The 24,080-nt window shown below is 34.3% G+C and overlaps 2 protein-coding genes across 2 annotated transcripts; both read right to left on the reverse strand.

Annotated features, from left to right (window-relative positions):
• Positions 1-16,397: 16,397 nt before the first annotated feature.
• Positions 16,398-16,988, reverse strand: LOC131597392 (uncharacterized). Its single transcript, XM_058870092.1, has 3 exons — positions 16,942-16,988; positions 16,730-16,820; positions 16,398-16,646 (listed from the first exon to the last, which is right to left on the reverse strand). The coding sequence occupies exons 1-3, from the start codon at positions 16,986-16,988 to the stop codon at positions 16,398-16,400; spliced, it is 387 nt and encodes a 128-aa protein (XP_058726075.1).
• A 1,522-nt stretch (positions 16,989-18,510) lies between these two features.
• Positions 18,511-22,738, reverse strand: LOC131599270 (uncharacterized). Its single transcript, XM_058871682.1, has 5 exons — positions 22,645-22,738; positions 22,425-22,547; positions 20,259-21,705; positions 19,475-19,674; positions 18,511-19,352 (listed from the first exon to the last, which is right to left on the reverse strand). The coding sequence occupies exons 1-5, from the start codon at positions 22,687-22,689 to the stop codon at positions 18,819-18,821; spliced, it is 2,349 nt and encodes a 782-aa protein (XP_058727665.1). The 5' UTR covers positions 22,690-22,738; the 3' UTR covers positions 18,511-18,818.
• Between the last annotated feature and the right edge of the window lie 1,342 nt (positions 22,739-24,080).

Below are 24,080 nucleotides of genomic sequence, written 5' to 3' on the forward strand. Positions count from 1 at the left end.
GATGGTTACAATTATTTAATATATATTAACTATATTGTTTAGTCTTATATGTGAGATAATTGGATGTTTTAAATTTGTTAAAATCAAGGGGATATGACTAAAAATAAATCAAGGGTAAACAATAAAAATTATATTGAATGTTAAGGAGAACCTATCATTCAAGTTTCCAGTATCTTAAAAGAAGGGGATATGACTAAAAATACAATATAAATAAATAATAAAACAATGCTTAACATGAAATAAGTTTAAGTTGATTTTATTCCTCAAACCGAACCATGGGAAGAACAAAAACAAAACTAAATAGAAAAACAAAGAAAATAATGAGATGATGGTGTGCTGTAGAAATTCGTGTACTACTTATAGTAGAAATAACTCATTGGTTGTCTAGGATTAAATTTGAACAACTTTTTAAGTATTCTCTCTCTCTCTCTCTCTCTCTCTCTCTCTCTCTCTCTCTCTCTCTCTCTCTCTCTCTCTCTCTCTCTCTCTCTCTCTCTCTCTCTCTCTCTCCCCCTCTCTCAAAGAGGAAAATGAAGTGAAGATTGATGATAACGACGAAGAGGGAGATGACCTGCAAGGTTAACACTCGGACGCTCGATTTGGTATGTGAGTGAGAAAAGTGAATAGAAATTGAGTTCAAAACTATGTACCGGAACTAGCGTGGTTTCTATATATAGTTGAGAGGAAACAAGAACATAATATATGTAAGGCGTGAATCACGAATGGGCGTTGGATCTATCTAGAGTGTGGATCTCCTATACTTGTCTATATCTGTATGGTAGCTCTTATGTGCTGGAAAGGTTCTAAAAGGATTGCAACTTCTTTATAGTGGTCAGTCGAGGATCAATATGGTCGGCCCTGAACAGTTGTCCCCTAAGCCTTTGTTTCAACGTAGCAAGGCAATGGTTTGTAGTTTTGGCCTTGTTGGTCGTTCACTTTATCACATATGTTGAACGAGCAAAAGTCAGTGTTTCAGTTTCTTGAGGATTCGTGCCTTTAATTCCCCATTCTTCAAACATTTTTCGGGAGGTATCTTCATTATGATCCTTGGAAACTAGAACACTCGAGTGTTGTGTGCAAGTGACTTGAAGCGTTAATTGAGTCTATCTTTCTTTGCATGCTAGCATATGAGTCTATAATTGTCAGCTTCGCATTTTGCTGGACCATATTTCGCAATTTGTTGTTACCCCTTTTCTTTGCTATTTTGCTTCCGTGTGTCTTGGGAAAATAATATACATAATGAGTAAAAAATCACATAAGAATGTCCGATCTTCATGGGAGGACTTGGTTTACTCTTCAATTGTTTATGTCTTTGCAAAAGACTAATCTTGATGGAACCTTTCTTGAGTTTTTTCCATCTTTGGATTAAGGTGTCTTGACCCTCAGCAAAATCACATGATATGTAGTGAGTATGGGGATTGCACCATCCCTTTATATGAATGTATCTTCTCGATACTAGGTCTTTTGCTACCTTTCAATGTCTTTGAGATGGAGGTTTTGAAACATCTGATAGTGGCTTCATCGTAACTTCATCCTGTGAGTTAGGAGTATGTGAAAATCTTTCAATATTAGTGCAACTACTTAAAGGGGGAGCCTTCTCTAACTCTTTTCTTTCATCTCTTCAAAGTTTACTATGGCCATGTGACTCGTACACGTGGTAGAGGCTTAGTTTCTCTAGTGCCAACAGTTTAAGGTTTCAAGGCTTTTTTCGAGAGCTTGAAGCATTTTGAAGATCGATTCTTTCTAATTATCCATATCCTCCTAGAGGCTCATGCAATGGTTAGTGCTATTGGATATGAAATGGAAGGTAAATGTGTTGAGTTGTTCACTAACTACGGGAACAAGATTCATTTCCTAATGGGAAATAGGTTGTATGTTTATAAAGAGGAATACATTTCTTAGGAAAGAGTTGATTCTGAAGAAGCGACTGACGAGTTTTGTCAAAGACCTGGATTATCTCGGGGGTGGTACTCCTCATGATTAAACCGACAAAAAATGCTTGAAACGATACCCGCTTGTTGATGAATGCTAGTACCAGGGAAGAAAGAAATATTATATCCGGTAAGTCTTTAAATATTTTGGCTTCTTTACCTTCCATATGCTTACTCAATAAGTATTATTATGACAATGATTGTGTGTGAATTTGATCAGTGCATTTTGATGCACATTCCTTTATGTTTGTACTTATACATTTCTATGGTTTGCTTGTCTTATTTTTCTATTTTATAATATTTTTGTAATTCAGTTTATTTTTATTATTATTTGATTTTCGCACTCTTTTTTTAGTATTAGCAGTCTGCACTAAAATGATCATAACTGGAGCTCTGGGAATTGGATCGACGCGTTCTAATAATCGTCGGAACTCTAAGAGAAAGAGCCACATCTTTCATGTTGGAGTCAAAGGCAAATTCGGAATGTATAGTTCCCAGCATTTCGTTGAAGTTTTAGTCATTAGAATAATTTGTTTTTGGGTCATTATTTTATGGGATCGGGTTATGTTTTTGACCCAGTTTGAGTTAGTAGAGAAGAAAACCTTGTTTTGTTTTATAAGGGTTGGCAACCGCTAGAATATTTATATACCTTTTTTTTGCCACAAATTTTACTTTGGCTTTCATGATTAGAATGAAGAACTAATTCCCGAAGGCAAATCCTGCTGCTTATGGGTTCCGTTGCTTTGAGATTATTCTAATACTTAGTTAAATTCGATTTCTGTTCAATTATTTTCTATGAAATCATTTTCTTAATTTGATTACAATTGTTTGCTTAATTCGATTGTTGTTCATAGGATAGAATTGATTAAATTCGATTGTATGCATGTTCCTAAATTTAATTGCGTGTTATCGTTTGCTTAATTCGTTAACTCGTCATATTCTTAACCGTTTGCTTAATTCGGTAAACAGGAACATAACTCGTATGATTTTGATAAGCGCTTGCCTGATTAATCTCATAATCGAATAGGATCGAGGTCGTTTAGGGATTGGTGTTATTATAACCGATGATAAGTCGGAACCCGAATCAGTAGGACTAGCCATTTTAGCTTATTTGATAATCACTTATTTACTCTGTTTTATAAATTGATTCTAAAACACTAAACCCCCTCATAATCGTTTCTATTGGTTAATAACAATACAAGAATCCTTGTGATACGATACTTGAGTCACTTGTCACTATCTACAGTCTTTTCAAAATAACTCGTTCTTGATCCGCGCGCGACAGCGGACCAAATTTGCGTCGTTGTCGGGGATTCTTGTTGTTATTAACTAATATTAGGCATAGTTTTGTTGCTAGGATGTTTCTTTCTTTTTTGTTGTGTTTGTTGATTTTCAAGGTTGCAATTCCGGTTGCAGTACAGCAATAAGTTTTCCAGCCTATCAGGTAAGTTTGAAAGCTACTGTTTCGAATCGTTCCAAATTTTTTCCACAAAGCCAGAAAATAATCGACGAACAATACTCCTTTAGAATATAATTCTAAAAGAATTTGACTCTCAAAATCGCAAATTCGTTGTTTTTCTATTTTTTATGAATTTTTTTACTGTTTTCATAGTTTCAGAAAATTCCAAAAAAAAATCCCAAAATTTGTATTTGCCTTAATTAGTTTAAATTTCGTGTTTTTATATTTTTCTAAATTTATTTTAATCATTTTCATTCTTTCTATTTCTTTCTGCCTATATGGGACATAATTGGTATTTCTGTGTTTGTTGAAACCATGGCTGAACAAAAAACTTTGACACAGTTGGTTGTCCCTAATGTGAACTATAATGGTTTATGTATTGACTATCTTGTGACTGATGCAACTTTTGAATTGGAATATGGTTTAAAAGATTTGTTGCCTAGGTTTAATGGTTTTGCAGGTGAGGATCTGCATAAGCATCTGAAGGAATTTCAGGTTGTGTGCTCTGCACCTTTCGAACCTTCACTAGAGGATATTGTCAAACAAATGGCTGCAAATAATCTCAAGTATCAACAACAAATAGATTCTACTCTTCAGACTTTGCAAACACAAATTGGACAGCTTGCCACTTTAATGAATGCCATGCAACAAGCTCAAGGATCAAACCAACAACCCTTGGAAGAGCAATCTATTTTTCAAATAGAGTTGCTTTCTGAAACTGTTGATGATACTTGTATTAATTTTTTTGCAGATGATTTTTCATCATTGTCTAGTTTTGGTGATGTTTATTCTTGTGATGTTTGTACTGACACTAAAATTTACTTTGTTTGTGCTGAGATTGAGGTTGCCTTGCAGGTTGATGTTTCTCATGCAGATAAAGTCATACATGAAGTCGTTTATGCGGCTGAAGCTCTTGACACCCCGGCAGCCCCAAACACACCATCCATCAAGCAGCCCACGTCCTTAGAACTGAGACAACTCCATGAAAACCTGAAATACGCTTATTTAGAGAGTAATGAAAAACTTCCGGTTATAAGAAGGTGATTGGGTGGACTTTGACTGAAATTTCCTATATTAGCACATCTATGATTTTGCATAGGGTCTCAATTAAAGGGGAAGATGAAACAAAAGTAGTGAGGCAACCCCTCAATCTTTTGATCTGTGATGTTGTGGAAAAGAAGATCACGTGCTCATTCGACACTTTTACTTATCGAAGATTTTTCTTTGATCCTGGAATAAAAGGCGAAGACACTAATAAAAATTTTAAGTTCAATGGACATTACCCAAAGCTACTCCATAAGATCCTCACTTTGGAAGAAGAAAATGTAGAAGATATTTCTTTGAGAAAGGATGCTTATGTGATCACCTATCCTGCTTGACTACTCGGGTGTATTATTTCCTCTTTTTCCTCTCTTTTATTTTATGTTTGTTTCTTTCTTTCATTGAGGACAATGCATGTTTTAAGTGTGGGGGAGAGAATCATTTATTTTCCTTTGTTTTTGTTCTTTGTTTTGTTTTGTTTTATTTATTATATTAAAAAAATGTATCTTTTTGAAAGTTCTAGGCTATAGACAAATTTGAGATTAGTTTGCGGAGACTTGGAAAAAATTCCCAAGATCATTATCGTCTTAACACCGTAAGTCTCCTGCATGTGGAAATTGATTTGAATACTCATTATGTTTTAGCCTTAAATTTTTATTCTCTAACAGCTTTTGAGTAGTTTATTTCAGCAGTCAGCACCATCTCACACGCACTTTACGCAGGGAAGTCGATGAAAATAAGTGAGTGATCCAGTTTTTTATTTGAAAAAAGAAAGAAAAAGGAATACACCTTCTAAGTTTGGTGACCCTCACCCGGTCACTTAACCCAACGGATGTAGAGCCTTCAAAAAAAAGAAGTTGATAATAAAACTCGTTGTTAGTTGGTTCTGCGGTTTCTGGTGCTGAACTTGGTAGGGCAGATTACGGTCCGATCCCCCGCATCTATAACTGAGTAAGCAAATGGTTATGCCACGTAAGTACCATAACCCGAAGCAAAAAGGATCAGAGTCACTAATCGATTTCCTTGCTATAAGTGTGTGGAGATAACGGGCTTAATGTGATTACGCCTAAATGAAAAAGAGCAAATGGAGGATGAGTAAGTTAGGCTTTGGCATAATAACATGATTCGAAGTGGTTTGTATGTACAGGAGGCTTATGACCGCATAATTGCGGAATTGTGTTCCTACGATATCCTTAGTGTGCAAGATTAGTACCTATTGATGCAACATTAACCGAAGAAGAGTTTGTAGCCTAGAATGAGTAGATATTGTTGTGTGTTTCTTTATTTTGGGGAATTTGATCAGTGCATTTTGATGCACATTCCTTTATGTTTGTACTTATACATTTCCATGATTTACTTGTCTTATTTTTCTATTTTATAATATTTTAGTAATTCAGTTTATTTTTATTGTTATTTGATTTTCGCACTCTTTTTTTAGCATTAGCGGTCTGCACTAAAATGATCATAACTGGAGCTCTGGGAATCGGATTGATGCATTCTAATAATCTCCAGAAAGCTAAGAGAAAGAGATACATCTTTCATGTTGGATTCAAAGGCAAATTCAGAATGTATAGTTCCCAGAATTTCGTTGAAGTTTTAGTCATTAGAATAATTTGTTTTTGGGTCATTATTTTATGGGCTTGGGTTTTGTTTTTGACCCAGTTTGAGTTAGTAGAGAAGAAAACCTTATTTTGTTTTATAAGGGTTGGAAGCCGCTAGAATATTTATATACCTTTTTTTGCCACAAATTTTACTTTGGCTTTCATGATTAGAATGAAGAACTAATTCCCGAAGGCAAATTCTGCTGCTTATGGATTCCATTGCTTTGAGGTTATTCTAATACTAATTTAAATTCGATTTTTGTTCAATTCTTTTCTATGAAATCATTTGCTTAATTTGATTACAATTGTTTGCTTAATTCGATTGTTGTTCATAGGATAGAATTGATTAAATTTGATTGTATGCATGTTCCTAAATTTAATTGTGTGTAATCGTTTGCTTAATTCGTTAACTCGTCATATTCTTAACTGTTTGCTTAATTCGGTAAACAGGAACATAACTCATATGATTTTGAAAAGTGCTTGTCTGATTAATCTCATAATCGAATAGGATCGAAGCCGTTTAAGGATTGGTGTTATTATAATCGATAATAAGTCGGAACCCGAATCAGTAGGATTAGCTGTTTTAGCTTATTTGATAATCACTCATTTACTCTGTTTTATAAATTGATTCTAAAACTATAAACCCCCTCATAATCATTTCTATTGGTTAATAACAATACAAGAATCCTTGTGATACGATACTTGAGTCACTTGTCGCTATCTACGGTCTTTTCAAAATAACTCGTTTCTAATCCGCGCGCGACAATGGACCAGTATTCAACGAAGGATGAGGTATTGCTCCAACGTTTAAGGAAGGAAATCTGGACAGGAGGAACTATAGAAGGCCATTCCACTACTTCAGATCCCTATGGGATTGTTGTTGCTTCAAATGCTCTTTAGAGGTCGTTGCATGCTCCGAGTCCTTCGGCCCTTTCTTTGTTGATAGGTTCGGGACCACGCTCCTTGATAGTACACTTGATCCACCTTTGTAGGAGGACTGTTCGTACTTATCCAATTTGTTAGGGCGTGTTTTAGGGAAGAAATGACGACTATGGTGTGGCATACTCGGCGTGTAACACCTTAAACCTTGCACATAAAATTATCCCTGAATTTGATTAAACATAATATGGCTCAGGGTGTCACACACAACAAGCACATCACTTGCTTCATAACACGAGTTTTAACATAATAATTCATAACATATCATTGCATGCTCACTTCTAATTTAAAGTATCATCACAGCGGAATCATCAACAATAATTATATATAGTTTCAACTTTCAACTTTAATAATCAAGACAAGAGAGTTGTTAAAGGTTAACTCAGCAACCAAATGCTCAACAAAAAGTTGAAGATTTTGCTGACTTGGCTAGCCTTAGAATGAGTTGAAGATTTTAGGTTTTCAAGAAATTTGTAACAGAAATGCTTAATGTGACCATACTCATCTCAATAATGATATCTCAAAGTTAAGGAGTTGAAATTTGGAGTTTCATTTAGTCTGTCAATATGTTTGAACATGTGGTTTGACATGTTGATCATTCTTTTCTTTTCAGCAAGAAGAAACTTTTCTGCGGGCTTTTTCTTTTAATGAATATCAAAATGATATTTGACTTTTGTGTCTTCAGCCTCTTTTTGTATTCCATTTCCATCGCTCATACTTCTAAAAGAGTTATCAAGCTTGAAATTTATGAAAGTTACATCTCTTTTCATAGATGAGAAACAATATATCCATGTTTTATAGTGACCATTCTCATCACATAATTTTACTTCATCTGTCCATCTGCTAGATAGAGTCATTACCAATTTTGCAGTCTCAGTTAAGGACTCATCTCCTTACTCATCATCATTAAACCAATATGAAGTAAAGCCTTTTTTCTCTCTTCTTGAGATAAGTTGGACATTATGGTCTAATGTGATCAAATTCTTCACACTCATAGCATTGAACACCTTTGCTTTGACTGGACTTCTCTTCAGGTCTGAAATTATTCTAAGACTCATTATTATTCCTGATGTTATATGAGATGTTCTTGACATCTGGTCTTCCTCTTCTACCCAATTTTTTTCATAATTCTATTGAATTTCTTCCCAATTAACACAATGGTATTGGACAGTCCTTCCTCTGTATCCAGATCAATTTGACATGTTTCATCTCAACATTAGACATAAAAGTTATGTTTTTGTTATTTTTCTCAAACATGTCACTTATAGCCAATTCAAATTTTTGAAGTGAGCCAACAAGTTCATCAACCTTCATGGTTCTGATGTCATTCAATGACTGTTTCAAATTTTATAAGTAGAGAGAGACATAAGAATTTTATCAAACAATTCAACATATTCAATCAAATTAACATCAACTATCTAGCCACTAATAGAATAGTCCACCATTCTACCTATTTTGTCCTTCACCTTTAAAAATTACACTACAAAAAGGTTAATTTTGTCTTATCATAAAACAGATTAATTCCATCCTTTAAACTATTCCCATGCTTGACAGCTGTCCAAATCCAACAGATCTCAACTAGCAAGACTCTCTAGCTTATGTCTTTTATCCTTCTTTGCAGGCTTTTGAACTTCTCACACTTCAACAATTGTTTTTCCTCACTCTCTCACCGACCCTTCACTCTATCTATCTGTTACAAGCTCAAAACACAGGTATGTCTCTCTCCCAGTTCCATCTCTCTCATCTTTTGCGATTTTCTTTTTCGTTACAGATTGACATGCAAAATGATTTTCATTTGTTTCGTTTCTCCACGAAAATGATTTTCATTCGTTTCAACTTCCTTTTAAATTTGGTATTTTGTTAAATCTTGAAGCTTTTTTTTTTGTTATTGAAGCATGTCATATGTATACCCTTAAAAGGTTGAAGCTTTTTCTTTGTTGTTACAACTTATTTCATGAACAAGTTGTAACTCTTTTAACTAATTCGTTTTATGGATAAACTTTTTTTTTCGTGTAACTCATTTGTGTGAACAATGTTGTCTCTAAAGATTCTTTTTTTGTTCCTTTGCTTGAGCTTATAGTTGAAAGGTTTGATCTTACCCTTAAAGGCTGGCGCTTTTTCGTTGTGGTCACTGTTTTATTTCATGAACAAGTTTTAACTATTTCATTAAAAGCTTTTTTGTTTCGTGTAACTGATTTGTTTCATGAACATCATTTTGTGTGAACAAGGTTTTTTCATAAGCTTTTTGATTCGTGTAACTGATTTGTTTCATGAACATCATTTTGTGTGCGCAAGGTTTTTTCATATGCTTTTCATGTTAAAGATGCTTTGTTTGTTCCTTTGCTTCAGCTTATAGAACAAAATATTTAATATTACCCTTAAAGGTTGAAGCTTTTACTCTGTTGTCACTGTTTTCTTTCATGAACAGATTTACACTATTTTGTACTATGAACTACTTTTTTGTTTTGTGTAACTGATTTGGATCATGAACATTATTATGCTTAAGCAACTACAACATGGACAATATAATCAATATATGACAGAAAGTTTGAAGTTAGTTTATACTGATATAATAAAACTACTTTGTATTTGGTTGAATGATGTAAGCTATACAATATTTTTAAACTAACCTTAGAAGTTGGCCTCTACAGTGTATGAGTTTTTGATAATGTATATTAGTTCAATTATAATCATGGTTTAGTGTGAGGAATTTTATTTGATGATATTCAATCGGTAACATTTGGTTTATTATTTCTAACATTTAGGTGAAACGGTATGGATCATTATCCTCAAATATCGCCTAAACGAGCGCGAGCATAGAGAATGCTCCTACGCAAACAAAAATACGTAAAACGTCTCAAGACCACAAAGAATACACCTAAAGCTAATAATGTCAATATTGGTGTTGGATCTTCTCTATTTCCATTTTCTATTACTACTCCAACATACACACCAAATGAAACATCTTTGAGAAAGCCTCTTGCTGATATTACGACATCCATAAATAATAGAAAAACCGTCGAGCCAGTTGTGGCTGAAGGAGTTAGGCTTAGTGCAATGTTTGGAGGTTCCCTGCCTCGACCAAGTTATCATGGTTTTAGGAATCTGAAGACGTGTTTGAACATACAAGACGTAGGGACTAACCTTATGGATAGATTTGCAGCGCATGATAATGAGGAATTTCCCGGAAATTATGTACAACCAAAACGTGGTCGTGGTCGTGGCCGTCCTAAGAAGATACCCATTGATGCCAATTATACAATATACCCTCAAGTTCATGTCGAAACTGGATCATCAAGTACTGTTAACAGGTATGCTGTCGTGGCATTCATAAGTATTTTAATTGTTTTAGTTAAATTTGTCAAATAAGATAATTATGATTTATGATGTTGTATTTGACATCAATTATTCCACCTTACACAGCACTCGTCAAAGCCAACAAGTTCTTGCTCCTCTTCATGGACGTCCTCCAAAATCTTTTGGATTGCCAACATTCGCAGTCAAACCCACATTAGAAGATCAAATAAGTGTATTGCTAGAGACATCGAACAAACAAAACATCAATGAGAGAACTTCTACGATGCATCTGTAAGTTGCAAATACTACCTTATCGTGAGTCATTACACTTCCTGCATTAATCAACCATATTATTGTTGATCGAAATAGTCCACAACAGTCCTGCCAAAGTCAATTGCCGCCGACGTCACCTATTTTCAGAATAACAAATTTTACAACACATCTCAATGACGGCCAAAGTACTTATATTGATAAAACTCCCACCATTGTGCCCCATAAATCCATAATACTTACCACTCCAAGTACCATCTTCAACCCCGCTGTGAATTTGGATTTTCAGAGTGAAGAAGAGGATGATTCTGATTACGATCCTTTTGCAGAGTTGTGATATACAATCAAGACATAATTTATATACGCGCATAGATTTGTTAACATATTTTTTATCATAATAAACTTGGTCTAACGGAAACTTATGTATACAGTTGTTGATTCTGATGAAGATTTTAGCACTGACGATGACAACATTAGTGGTTCTTACTCCATGCCCCATCCATCAAATGGTATGTTTCTATATTAATTAAAACTAATGCTTTATCCGAACTCATGTTCAAACATCCGTAACATGGATTCTCTACTTCTATTCATAGAGTATTATGATATCGGCGATCCGCTTTTTGAATGTCGATATTGCTTCGCATTAATGTGGTATCAAGAGAGGATGGAGAAACACAAGCACTCGGCAAATCCTAAATATTTAATGTGTTGTGGTAACGGGAAAGTTGAGCTACCTTTCTTGAAAACACCGCCTCTTGTACTAAACAAATTACTTTTTGATCACGATTCTATAATCAACAGAAAATTCCAACAGCAAATACGAGTTTACAACATGATGTTCGCATTCACATCTCCTGGTGCCAAGTTGGATAACAAGAACAACAATGGTTGTGGACCTCCCACAGTACGTATTCAAGGTCAATCTTGTCACCGAATTGGTAGTTTGTTACCACCTGAGGGTCAAAAACCAAAGTTCGCACAACTATACATCTATGACACCGAAAATGAAGTAGAAAATAGAATGGATGGTCTAAGGTACAATGCTTGTATTTTATTGGAAATTCACATTTGCAACCAATATTTGATAGTGACTAATGCTTTTCAACCTTTATTGTTAGGGATCGCACAAATATTGATCCTGAAATTGTTTAGCAACTGTCTTCGATGTTGTATGAACATAACACACATGCGAAAAGCTTCCAAATGGAAAAGGAAAGAATCAACATCGATAACGTCCACAACTTAAAGTTGAGACTCATTTCTGATCGCAAAACTGTTGGTAGGATCTACAATCATCCTACTGTGTCTGAAGTTGCGGCGTTGATTGTTGGTGATGTTGACACTGCAGAGGAAAGGGACATTATTATGGAAAAAAGAAATGGAAAACTTAAAAGGATAGATTAGTTTCATGCAAGTTATCTAGCATATCAATCTCTATTGATTTTTCCATATGGCGAGGATGGTTATAGACCTGATGTGGCTCATCGAGATTTGGAGATATTTGATGACAACAAACGTAATCGTCTCACTATTAGAGAGTGGCTTGCATTTTAAATTCAATCTAGATCTAATGAGGCAAAAACTTTGTTATCATCAAGAAGATTATTTCAACAATTTCTAGTGGATGAGTACACCATGATGGAGTCTAAAAGATTAACATGGCTCCGTAACAACCAGTCAAAGTTAAGAGTTTCCAAATATAATAATCTCAATGAAGAGGGTGATGAAATTGTAGTGCTTGGGTCGAGCACAGGTAAAAGAGTTGTATTGCCATCATCCTACGTTGGAAGTCGAAGATTCATGGATCAACTTTATTATGACGGCAAGGCTATTTGTAGCAAAGTCGGGTTTCTTGATTTGTTCATAACTTTTACCTGCAATCCTAATTGGCCCGAGATACAAAGAGTATTAGGACCTCTTCACTTAAAACCTCAAGATAGACCAGCTATCATTTCAAGGGTCTTCAAGTTGAAGTTTGATGAACTTCTATCAGATTTAACAAAGAAGGGTATCTTAGGGAAAGTTCTTGCGTGTAAGTTTTCCAACAACTATTATTTTTCTATTTCTCATAACACTTTGATTTATAATTGCATAACTTGAAAACTATCTTTTGTAGACATGTACACTATTGAGTTTCAAAAAAGAGGGTTGCCACATGCCCACATTTTAATCTTCTTGCATCCTTCAAACAAATACCCAGCACCTTCCGACATTGATAGAATTATTTCGGCTGAAATACCAGATCCGGTGTTGGAACCGAGGCTGTATAATTTGGTTAAGACTCATATGGTGCATGGTCCTTGTGGCCTAGCTAATCAAAATTCACAATGCATGAAAGACGGTAAGTGTTCAAAGTATTATCCGAAGAAGTTTCAAAGTACCACAGTAGTTGATCAAGATGGATATCCTATTTACAGAAGAAGAGATAATGGAAACACAATTAACAAAAATGGGATAATACTACATAACGGTCGTGTCGTTCCTCATAACCCAAATATGTTGTTGAAGTATGGAGCACACAATAATATGGAATGGTGCAACCAAAGTACTTCAATCAAATACTTATTCAAGTATATAAACAAGGGGTCTGATAGAATTTCGGTTGTTATTGTGCCACCTGATTCAACCAACAGATGTGGTGATAAAAACATTGATGAGATTAAACAATATCTAGACTGTAGATATGTTTCACCGAGTGAAGCATGCTGGCGAATATTCTCATACTCAATACATGGAAGGAAACCTGTCGTGGAAAGATTGTTCTTTCGCTTGGAAGGAGAACATTCTGTTTACTACCGAGATTACGAACAAATTGGAGATGTCTTAATTAAGCCAAGTGTTACGGAATCCATGTTTACGGCTTGGTTCGAGGCCAACAATAAATATGAAGAGGCAAGGTTGCTAACTTATGGACAATTTGTTTCAAAATTTGTATATGTCAAGAAATCAAGAACTTGGAAGCCACGGCAGCGGGGATACACAATTGGTCGACTTATGTGGGTTCCGCATTGTACAGGAGAGTTGTATTATCTACGGATGATGTTAACCGCGAAGAAAGGTCCCATAAGCTATGATGACATCAAAAATATAGATGGTTTCCAACATAAAACCTTCAGAGATGCATGCTTCGCCATGGGATTTCTCCAAGATGATCGTGAGTTTATCGAAGCAATAAAAGAGGCACACCTTTAGGGTTCAGGGAAATTTCTTAGAAAGCTGTTTATCACAATGTTGTTGTCTGCATGGATGGATAGACCTGAGCATGTGTGGTCTAAAACTTGGAACTATTTAGATGACGGTGTTTTATACGACCAGCGGCGCCTGGCTAAAAGTCCAGGTAACAATACTGACTTCAACTTCGACACTTTCGGTTGTAAATTTATATACATGAATTTAAATTTGTTGCATTGTTGCAGGACTAATACTCACGGATGAAGAAATCAAGCAACTTACATTGATGGAAATAGAGTCACTGTTGCAAAATAACAGAAGAACTTTGAAAGATTTCAAACCTATGCCATATCTGGATGATTATGTCATTGATATTCTTGGAAATCGGTTAGTTTATGAAGAAAGACAATATGATGTTGTTGCTCAAGCTGCACTGCATCAAAAACTATTTTCTTCTTTGACAGGTGAAAATTCTGCAGTTACATGTTAATAAAGACTTGAATATAACATTATATGGTCGGCATTTATTAAGACTTGAAATTAAATGTTTTGATTATTACTATAGATGAACAAAGGGCAATATATTCAGAAATCATGGAAGTTGTTGATTCACAAAGTGGAGGTGTTTTCTTCCTATATGGATATGGTGGAACAGGTATACAATTCACAACTTTGCCACCCATATTGATTTTATTATAGTTACAGCAGTTGACACACTATATGAAACCTCTTTTTTTTCACATTATAGTTATATAACAACATCTTCTTTGATAAGGTGGGAATCCTTATACAATTCACAACTTTGCCACCCATATTGATTTTATTATAGTTATAGTAGTTGACACACTATAGGAAACCTCTTTTTTTTCACACTATAGTTATATAACAACATCATTTAGAGACAGAACGTGAATTGAAATTAGCCAAAAACATACACAAAATCTGCACACAAATTTTTAATTCCATCACTCCTAACTACTCACTTGCAGCCTCACATAATCCAATCACCAAGAAAAAAATAATCCCTAACACATACCATCTAACTCAGATTTGTAATCGTACAAAGGGAATAACTTAATACCGCGCATCCTTTATCGAACCAAAATCCAAATGACAGAAGGTGCTAACCTGAAAATCCCTGCTACCAATCCATAATATAATGTTACAAATTGCTTATTTGTTCCTGCAACTAATTAAGTATGATGTGATCCACCAAATGATTAATTATTTATTATGTTTAACAGGTAAAACTTTCATCTGGAACACCCTCTCCGCCGCAATTCGTTCAAAAGAAGGTATTGTTCTAAATGTTGCATCGAGCGGGATTGCCAGCTTATTGTTACCAGGCGGACGAACAACACATTCCAAATTTAAGATTCCTGTCCCAACTATTGAAACATCAATTTGCAAAATAGATAAGAAAGATGAACTTGCTCAACTTTTGAGATTAACCGATCTTATCATATGGGATGAAGCCCCTATGGCCAATAAGTTTTGCTTTGAGGCACTTGACAAAAGTTTGAAAGATATAATGAGTGAAACTAATAACGGTTCAAATGCCATTTTTGGAGGAAAAGTAATTGTTTTTTGCGGTGATTTTAGACAAATCCTACCTATTGTACCTAGAGGTAGTCGATCTGATATTATTCACGCCACAATTAATGCTTCTTACATATGGGATTATTGTAAAGTCTTGAAACTTACCAAGAATATGCGACTACATAGTGGCAATTCTACATCATCCATTGAAGAAGTTGAGCATTTCTCCAACTGGATACTCCAAATAGGTGATGGCAAAGTTGAAGAACCTAATGATGGATATGCTGAAATTGAAATACCTCCATAATTTCTAATCTCTGACTTTAATGATCCAATTGAAGCAATTGTTTCAAGTACTTATCCAAATTTGGTTGAAAACTACAAAGACTCTCATTTTCTTCAAAGTAGAGCTATCTTGGCTTCAACAATAGAGGTGCTCGACGAAATTAACGATTATGTCACACAACTTATTCCAGGTAACTTCTAGTCATTTATTTAAGTCAAACATCTGCTATATGTTACTTGGAATTTTGCGGTTACTGTATAATATACACGGATCTCAATTTGAAAACTATAAGTTAGAAAGACTTTAGGTCTACATAAGTAATGCAGGAAATTGATTTGAAATTTATTATAGGAATTTTATAGTATGTCAGTTTTGTTTTAATTGCTATACAAATATTCTGTTAGATAAATTCATTATGACAACACATTTGAGTTATAAACACATGATGACAGAAGGCCAAAACTTTACTATGTAGTGTTGCTGTTGACAACTTCCATAATCTCAACAATTACCAGGATCTTGAACAATATAAACAAACATTAAAAGTCATCTGGACTTAACTATACAATGCTCCAATACATTATACAAAATATAGGGAGTTCATCACATATTTTAAGTTCATAACAAACAATATATTACATCTAACAATGTTGTTCTCACTGCTACAAAAGGCTAATTTTGTTAGCACCTAACATGACTAATGTCACTAATATATAACGCTTTAATTCATACCAATACATACTTAGACACGCATAAGCACTCATCTTTACAACCTTTTCATAATACACGTGCGTCAAAACATGATACTTAACTTGAAATCGAAACAAAGTACTTAAGAACTCCCTTCAACATTACAACATTCAACGATTCAACAATTGCACGTACAACATATAAGGAAACCTCGAAAGGGTGAAACCCAACCGATCACCTCTCCTAAGCCTTTTCATCCTTGCAAATTGGTACCAATCATCTCCTATGTAAAGTTCCTCCTCACGGTTTCGAACTACAATGCGGATGTTGCAGTCATATACCTCCCCTGTCTCAAAATCACACATCTCTATTTGTGGGGAGATAAACCAAAAGAACCTATAAACTTCCCTTGGAAAAAACTGCACAACAGATTTACATACAGTTGAGAAAGTGTGACCATAACAATTGTAATCAATAGGTTGAATAATCTATTTTTAATTACAAGAAAATTTAGGCACCCGATGTAGCCCGATCTCATCCTTTTCTCCCAGCAGTACTCATCAACACCTTCATCATCTGATGAATCATCAGAACTGCAAAACAGAATAATGGAAGATCAGGAACCGTAAAATACGTATATTAAAACAAACGAGGTAAATGCCTTCATACGAAAATGGAAGAAATAAATAACCAAACTATAGTATATATTGTTACCTGCTTCCAGATGACCACATTCCAGGATTTCCAAAATAGTGATTCATTTTTCCTGAAAAAAAACTTCACTCCCCCTATCTCATTTATACTCGGACGATAGCTGTGGGAGGTGAGTGAACAGTTTGGTAACAATTTCAGTTGAGTGCATATTTTAAACAAATTTTATAACCACTGTAATACTCAATGCATTCAATCAAGGGAGTGGTTTGGTTGTCTTTTTATGTTTCCAATACCCATGTAACTGCTACAGCATGTAGAAGTTATTATAAGCATCTTGCATATCACGTGTGGATTTTAGGACAAAAAGTTGTAAGTTATTGTTTTTTTTTGGAGACCATATACTTTAACCGGTTTTTAAACGAAACTGGGCCTGAATATATACTATAATTGTAAGGCTTAAAATTGAACTTTAATTTACTATAATTGTAAGGCCCAACTTTGCTTTTTATCATGTAATCCTTTTGGTTTTTAGTTACTTGAATTTTACCATTTTAGTTACTAAAATTTTACCATTTTATTTACTATAATTGTTATGTCATATATGGTTTTATAGCCTCTTTATTTTATTTTTTCATATGATATGCTTTTTTTTCATACACACCACATTATATTTATGATCAATATAACTTTATTTATTTATGAACACATTTTATCTTAATTATTAGGTACTGAGAAGGAGTATCTAAGTTCAGACTCAATTGACAATTCTGAGGGAACTGAGTTTGATGCTTTTGAACATTTAACTCCATTAAGCCATGAAATTTACATAAGGAGAAAATTTGAATTTTTCAAAATTTAAATTTGACCATATCGTAACCAAAAATTGTCCAAATCAAAAAAAACTTTTCAACAAAAAGTGATTGACAATGAGTGGATGGATGACGTGTTTGTTTCCATTAAGTTGTTACCATTATTTAATTTGCAGAAAATAAATATAATTTGAAGAAGAGAAATGCGCTGTAAGCAAAATGAAAATGAAGTTTTTTTTTGTAAAAATAGAGTAAACAATTATGTGATAATACGTGAAAGAGAAGAGAGAATAAAAGATGTATAGAATCAAATATGAAAAATATAATAAAATATCTATATTAATATATAAATAATATATTTTATTTTTATAAAAATATTAGATTACACTTGTCTCCTTATAAGTGGTCCACTTCATCTATCCCATTTCTATTATAAGGTAACCTGAAAAAACCTAATTATTTATTTAATAATTAAACGGTTCAATCATAAATTTAAATTTAATATGTTAAACCAATTGAACTTTAAACTCAAAGTCTTTGTCGGTTAGACCTTGATTCAACCTCCATTTGAAATTTAAAAACACAGTTTAATTGCTATAAGTTGCTATTGTAAAAAGAGTTACAATGTTGGCAAATGATAGACATTTATTTGGGCTACTTTGAAAGTTATTATGCATTACAGATTAAGTACTATTGTGATTCTCATATTATTTTCATATATCTTTTATGCAGGTTTTGAATATTTTACTAGTTTACATATAAGTTCTATTTGATTTAGTTTGATATAAAACAACATATATTGATGAACCAAGATGAACAATTGCTCATGTAAAAGACAATAATACACTATCAATACTTTGAACAACAGATCAATCCATGAAGATACATAGATCAATTCAAACATGAGCCTTAAAAAGTCTAGGTAGACCCAGAAGATTGAACAAGCTAAACAATCCAGCATAACATCCAAAATACAAACACATTTCATATTACACGCCCTAACACAACTGTCATCAACATATACTATTTCATAAGTCTAACGAAGATACTTCCGATAATACAACTACACAACTGTCAACATATACTATTGCATAAGTCTAACGAAGAAACTTTCTTCCGATAATACAACTACGCACCTTCAATGGAGTCAAGTTCTGTTTGGACTGCACTAGTCGGTGTTATGTTAACTCCCCTCTTCTTTTCTAGTGGTTCAAAGGACTCTAGTTCTGCTTGGACAGCACCTGCTGGTGTTTTCTTAACTGACCTCTTCTTTCCCGGAGAATTCACATTCACCCCAGTTGGTGTTTTCTTAACTGACTTCTTCTTTCCTGGAGAATTCACCCCGGTTGGTGTTTTCTGAATAGACTTCTTCTTTCCCGGAGAGTTCACCGCAGTAAGAGGAGTAATCTCCTCTACAACTCTAAAAATGGTCATTTCTAAGATCAACGTTTTGCCCATATGACCAGCGGGCTTAAACAAACACACATCGAACTCTTCAAGGTTATTTTCGAGAGCAAAATGTTTCCACCCACCGGTAATTCCTCCATTGCTACGAATATTATGATAGAGGTATTTCCCAAGCCATTCCCTCTTACCCATGCGTAATATCACATCTTGAGACGACGAAGAAAGATGGTTTATTCTCCATTTATTAGGGAATGACTAGTCGCAAAAAATAAAAAATGAATACAATTAGTATCAACGTATGCATTGTATAATATGCAGGAAGTTATCAAAATTCACAACCAAGTTTAAAAAGGAAAGAAAGGGAGGAAGTACTTCACCACAAAGAATCTCTTGTATACGTGCGTAGGTCGCATAGTTACAAGCAAGGTGTCTTCGGCACATGTTGCCTGGGCCAACTGAAGAGTATTTTCAATCTCATTTTTAGTGACAGACCTTCTATTTGAAGTATATAATTGCTTGCTCCCAGATCCAACCTTTGGAGAGGCCTTTGGAGAAACCTTGGGAGAAAGTTCAGGACCTTAAAAAAATGATCAAAATAAGTTACCAAGACACCGTCACGAAAGTGATACATTGACACGGGGTATAGTTTGAGAAAAATTAATCAATTGAATGTAATAACGTGTTTCAGTCATATTGGTGTCCGATACGAGCACGTGTTGGAAATTAGATACACCATCAATCAGTAATGTCAGTGCTACAAAGAAGAAAAGTGCTTTTTTATTTTATTTCAGTGATTGATTCCACAAAAACACTAGTGAAGTGTCACAATATTGGACTCAAACAAGTACACAGTAAACTGTAATGTCCAACTATTATTGAACAAAAATGCTGCGGTTTTTCAAAATAAAAAATTTCAGCAAGAAATTTCACTCATTCAAATGTTTTGAAGATAAAAAAAATATCCATAGAACAGTAGTAGGATATGTTTCTTTGTGATTGTGGTTTTCAGTGGTGCAGAAATGCTGATAGTTTTTACTATTGCATTCTTTGGATAAAGTAAAAAAAAATCGTACAACGGTTAAAACTATGTGATCAGTGCGCCACTTTTACCACAAGTGTTCCTTGTTTCTTTCTGTAATCGATAAAAGTAAAAAATATTACCAGACACGGAATTAAGAGCTCTCTCGTGAGATTTAGTGGTTTTTGGTGGTCTTCCTCTCTTCTTACTAGGGACAGACGTATTGGCATAAACAGTTTTTGGTGGTCTTCCTCTCATCTTACTAGGGACAGACGTATCGGCATATACAGTTTTTGGTGGCCTCCTCGTCCGTTTACCAGTTGTTTGGGAGGGAACAGTTTTTGGTTCAGTATCAGTGACTGCATCAGACATGAATAGCTCGTCGGAAGCTGATTCAACACCATCATTAGAACTCTTGCCATTGGTAGTTTCAATAGGTACATCAAGTGGCACTTGGATACTGTTAGGATGCAAAGATTTCTCAGGTGAAACACCTTCATCAACACCATTAGAAGGAGTCTTAACTTCTTCAACAGAAGTCTTGCCATTAGTTGTTTCAATAGGTACAGTGAGTGGTACTTGGATACTGTTAAGATGCAAAGATTTCTCCGGTGAAACACCTTCATCAACACCATTAGGAGTGTTAACTTCCTCAAAATAATTATCGGTTTTTCGTGGTCTTCCTCTCTTCTTACTTGGGACAGATGTATTAGCATAAACAGGCCTCCTCGTTCGTTTACCAGTTGTTTGGGAGGGAACAGTTTTTGGTTCAGTATCAGTGACTGCATCAGACATGAATAGCTCGTCGGAAGCTGATCCAACACCAGCATTAGAAGTCTTGCCATTAGTAGTTTCGATAGGTACAGCGAGTGGTACTTGGATACTGTTAAGATGCAAAGATTTCTCCGGTGAAACACCTTCATCAACACCATTAGGAGTGTTAACTTCAACAGAATTATCGGTTTTTGGTGGTCTTCCTCTCTTCTTACCTGGGACAGATGTATCGGCATAAACAGGCCTCCTCATTCGTTTACCAGTTGTTTTGGACGGAGTAGTTTTTGGCTCAGTATCAGTGATTGCATCAGACAAGAATTGCTCGGCCGAAGCTGATTCAATACCAACATTAGAAGTCTTGCCATTGGTAGTTTCAATAGGTACATCAAGTGGCACTCGGATACTGTTAAGATGCAAAGATTTCTCGGGTGAAACACCTTCATCAACAGCATTAGAAGGAGTCTTAACTTCTTCAACAGAATTATCTGAGTCCTTTTTCGGGCTACCACATCCTCCCCCTTGTTCAGTATTGACTGCATGCTGACATTTTCGAACAAAATAACAAGCTGCCTTCTCACATAAACTCTCATCAAAGATTAAAACCTCAAACAACGATTCACCGTTGTACTTAAAGACAAGGAAATCATTTTCTTTCAAAGAGTGTTCTTTCACGAATTGTTGCCAACCGTGCGTCAAGTACAAGGTATCGTCTCTACTTGTCACCTCTATATTCCACAGCACTCCACCCGGATCTTTTAGGGTAACACTTTCTGGCAAGGCCTTCTTTATATTGTCACAAAATGTTTTGGGAAGTGCCTGAAAACCAAAAATAAATTCCCATTTCAGAATATAATACTTTGAAAGTTGATAACAAACTATGAACAAGGTTGTCGTTGAGGACGTGCAAGGCGGGTTACCACAGAGCCTCAATCTTTTTAGGTTCAAATTCAAACTATAGTTAAACGGGGCCTCATAAAATATTTGGCAGGTTATACGTGATTAAATAGGACATCTATTTGTTTTTCCCTTGTTAAACTATGATTAACCTACACAGGGCCTCTAAATATTTGAGACGGCTCTGACTATGAAGACCAATACAAACACTAAACACGGCGCTAACATCACACTAACATCGACTTGTCCACAGCACCAGTAATAATTTTAGAAAACATTAGTAATCAAATGTGTTGGTGTCATGTCGGCGTGTCAAGACACCCAACCAGACATTTATACGTGTCAGACACTAAACACACCTTCAATCAAAAGTGGTGATGCTACGGAGATCATAACTATCTCATTGAAAAACAACCCAAGATCAAACATAATACACTCTATGAATCTCCTGACTCATTCACTTCCTAATCTTTTCTTTCATAAGCATGAATGAGTCTACCATGATGCATGCATGATCAGAACCTAAAATGTAAATGTGTGCTTCATCTATAACTATGTAAGCCAAAACAAAGTGTCACAAAAACAATATGGACAGTCAATAAAAACATGCAATGAAACAAAAGAATGAAAGAAGTACTAACAAGTTGTTGATCAAAATCAGAGCGGAGAAATTGTGTGAAACGGATGAATTGAAAGCGTGTCCAGTAAATGTCTTCCTCCCATGTTTTGCACACTCCTCCTCTTCTTCCCATCTTAAACAGAACCTGATACGAAAATGGTTGAAAGCTGAAACACTTTAACAGTTAACAGTGAAAATGGAAATGAAGGACAATGAAAATAGAAAGGGAAACTGAGACAAACCCCTATTTCAGGAAAAACACTTGTGTTGCTAAAGAAAGAGAGCATAAAATTCCAAAAGTGTGATAGTTTCAAGAGCTTTCACTTCACAAGTTACTTGTTGGTCTAAACAAAATCATTATATTCGTGATTTGATGTATCTTTTTATTTTTTATTTTTTTCACTATATTGTTTTACATGTTAATTTAGGGTGTCTTTGGTTTAGAAGAGAAGTTGTTGAGAGAAATAGATAAAAAAGAGGGTGAGAAGAGAAAAAATGATGAGAAATAAAATAGATTTGTATTTATTGGTTTAAGAGAAAGAGAAAAGAAATAGAGAAGAAAGAAATATTGTATATTTTTAAGGAAAATTCTTAGGTGGACATATACTTAAAAATTTGTTTAACACACAACCAATTATACAATTTTAATTAATTAAAAAATAAATATTGATTTTTCTCTCTCCTTCATAATCTCAATCACTCCATGAATTCAATTAAAAACAAAATTAAAATTAAAATAAATTAAAAAAGTACTCTTTCTTATTGACTGTTCCTAAAAATGTGAATTTAGGGTCGTGTCCATGCAAGAACTGCTCTATTTTTAAAGTACTATAATACAAAAAATACTTATATGAATACGAACCTAAATCCATTTTTTTTTTAAAAATTAAAATTTATTTAAAATTTAATTTCGCTTTTAATGTCATCACGGATGTGGTTGGTTTAATGAAGGAGAGAGACAACTTTATTTCAATTTTTTAATTAATAAAAAATGTGATTGGTTGTGTTTGTGTGTAAATCCATTTATTATGGTTGTGTCCATATAAGTATTTTCCTATAATACCTTGTGATAAATAATATTTTCTATTTTCTATTCAATAAACTCAATTGTTTTGATTTAAATTCAATTGTTTTTAAGATATATTTTTAATTTGAAATATTTAAATAAGATGATTTATTTCTTTTGAAAGAATATCTAATTTAATTTTTAATTAACGCAATAAACGTTATTGCCATATTGTAAAACTCATGAGACAGATGACAATAATAAAAACTATTTTTATTTTTGTTGGCTTTACAAACGTGGAAAGTTGCATTTCTTCTTTCTTTCTTCACAATCTAGAGATAACTAAAAAAGTTGTGGGTCCCACATGTTTTGCTACACTCAATCATATTTCTGTCTTATTTCTCTGCTCTTCCAAACAGAAGAAATGCTCCATCTCTTTCATATTTCTCTCTCAGTTATTTCTCTCTCACCTATTTCTATTGTACCAAACACACTATAAGTGTTGGGTTGAAGATATTTGAAATTTTGTTTGGTCCGATGAAAAATGTCTCACACAATATTGACACATTATGGGAGATAAATAGAAATGAATTAAACGATAACCAATTTGAACAAAAAAAAAAAGAAAAAGAATACAGAATTGGTAACTCATTTAGATGTATGGTCACCTTA

The sequence above is a fragment of the Vicia villosa genome, linkage group LG4 (genome assembly GCF_029867415.1).
Source record: "Vicia villosa cultivar HV-30 ecotype Madison, WI linkage group LG4, Vvil1.0, whole genome shotgun sequence".
Taxonomy (NCBI): Eukaryota; Viridiplantae; Streptophyta; class Magnoliopsida; order Fabales; family Fabaceae; genus Vicia; species Vicia villosa.